At 65.4% G+C, this 2,212-nt stretch overlaps 1 protein-coding gene across 1 annotated transcript in view; it reads right to left on the bottom strand.

The window, feature by feature from the left end:
* ADGRB2 (adhesion G protein-coupled receptor B2) overlaps positions 1–2,212 on the bottom strand; it is a 36,796-nt gene that overhangs the window by 26,012 nt on the left and 8,572 nt on the right. Inside the window, 1 exon segment of the mRNA XM_014946440.1 lies at positions 2,137–2,212. This exon segment is cut by the window's right edge and continues 4 nt beyond it. Within this exon segment, the coding sequence (XP_014801926.1) occupies positions 2,137–2,212 (76 nt within the window).

Raw genomic sequence — 2,212 nt, 5'->3', positions numbered from 1 at the left:
GTCTGCTGGCCGGTGGGGGGGGGGCTGGCGGGCTCGCCACGGGGGTCGCAGGTGTAGTTGGCCAGGTAGTGGTCGAGCGGCAGCACCATGGGCGAGAAGTGGGTGCAGACCTGCTCCTCCCGGTTGAAGCGGAGGTAGAGCGAGTACTTGGTGGGGTCGGGGTTCTCCAGGGTCCAGGAGCAGCCGGAGGAGATGGTGGGGAAGAGGTCCTTGAGGGAGAAGGAGCCGTAGAGGACGCCGGAGGCCAGAGCGGAGCAGGCGCTGGGAGCCGGGTCGAAGCCCCGCGTGAGCCACAGGAGAGACGAAATCACAGCCAGTAAGAGGGGACCAGCAGCGGTCATCCTATGGCATTTGCCCTGGGGACAGACACACGGACAGACAGATGCTTACCAGGAGGCTGCTGTGGGCTCCCCGCTGTGCCGGGTTGGGGGGGACAGTGCCCTGCCCCGAGCCCCAGCCCCCAGCCCGCATGGCAGCAGCATCCCAGCTGGTCCATGTCCCCAGCTGCCACCTCGCAGGATGGGGACAGCCATCAGAGACCCCTGTCCCGTCCCCCAGGCCGTGCCAAGGCAGCCCCCAGGTAAGGGACCACGCAGCACGGGTTGGGGACTGTACCCCAAACCCACCAGAGCACAGACCTGGCTCCCACCCCACAACCAGAGGACCCCCCACTGCAGCATCCCCCCCCCTGCCCTCGGCTCACCCGCCGGAGCCGGCCAAGCACAACCTGGGCAAGGAGCCACCAAACAGCTTCTGCCCAGACGGGGCTATAAAAAGCCTCGTAGCTGTTGTTGGTGCCCCGGAGCACCGCGGGGACAGCAGAGGAGCCCGGGGTGATGCGCTGGGGGTACATGGGCACCCCAACACCGTGGCGTCCCCCCTACCTGCCACGAGAGCCCGGCACGGGGCGAGCAATCGTTAAAAGTACATATTTCTTGGACGCCATGCCGGGTACGCAGCAGCATCGCTGTGGATAGCTTTTTAATAACTCATTAATAAAATAATGCATGCAGTGGCCTTATTAAGTGGGACCGGAGTGTGGCTCTACAGAGGCCAAGGCCACCGTGCGCGTGTCGGCACCGCTCTGCCAGGCCAGCGTCGGCGAGGGGACAGCCCTGGGGACGGCAGGGGACATTCAGGAGGTGGCCGCAGGGGAAGGATGCCATTCCAGAGATTGATCTCCAAAATCACCGAGTCCCCACTCCCAGCCGTGCGTGGGGAATGCCGAGGGCTCAGCACGATGCAGGGATGCCCTCCTGCATCCCCAAACAGCACCTTCCGCTCCCAAATCGCTCCTGGCCCAGGCCCCGGTAGCGGGGCATCCCCTTATTTGTCAGGGAGGGAGCGTGAGCCTCGGCCGAGCCTGCGCCGAAGCCACGACGGGCACATTAGAGAGCTAAAAATAACCCGGTTCTCATGCAACAGGCTGGCGCTGGCTCCCGGCAGCGCGGGGGCTCGGTGTCGGCAGCCGGTCCCCGCCAGCGGCACGGGGGGCACGGGGGGCACCGGGAGAAACGGGGCTGGGATGGAGCCAGTGGGAGCAGCCAAGCCCAGTGCCGGGTCCAGGCAGAACCCCCCCACCATGTAAGCAGGGGGATCTGGGGCAAAAGAAAACCCCACTTTCCTGCAGCCACTTCCAGCCATGGGAGACCCCGGGGAATTCAACCAGAGACCCCCCCCGACCCGTGGCAGCAGGGAGACAAAGGGGGGTTAGAGTGGGGACCCCCATGGACATCCCCCACTGATGCTCCTCAAGCATCCAGCAAAGACCTGGGGTCTCCTGGAGATTCCCTGCCCTCCACTGCTCTGGGAGAGCCAGGGACGGGCCCAGGGAGCGTGCACGGGCAGGATTCATCCTCTCTATGGCTTGCCCTCTCCGTGCACAGCACCTGTTTTGCACACTTGTGCCCTGGAGAGTGTGCACAAGCAGGATTCATCCTTTCCACGGCTTCCTTGCCCCATGCACAGCACACGACTTGCACCCTCCTGCCCCAGGGACCGTCCACGAGCAGGATTTACCCCCAGCACAGCCCCCTTGTCCCACAGACAGACAGACAGACAGCCCGCCCCCCCCGGGAAGCACGCAGAGAGCAGGGTCCTGCTCCCGGGGCTCCCCCCACCTTGCACCCCACTCACCGTGCGGGACCTCAGGCAGGTCGATATCGTTGGCATTCGCAGAATGCAGGTCGGTGGGGCAGCAGCCGGCGGCGGG

The sequence above is a fragment of the Calidris pugnax genome, unplaced genomic scaffold (genome assembly GCF_001431845.1).
Source record: "Calidris pugnax isolate Ruff unplaced genomic scaffold, ASM143184v1 scaffold113, whole genome shotgun sequence".
Classification (NCBI taxonomy): Eukaryota; Metazoa; Chordata; class Aves; order Charadriiformes; family Scolopacidae; genus Calidris; species Calidris pugnax.
Note: the sequence above shows the minus strand (reverse complement) of the source record. Positions and strands in the feature narration are given on the sequence as shown.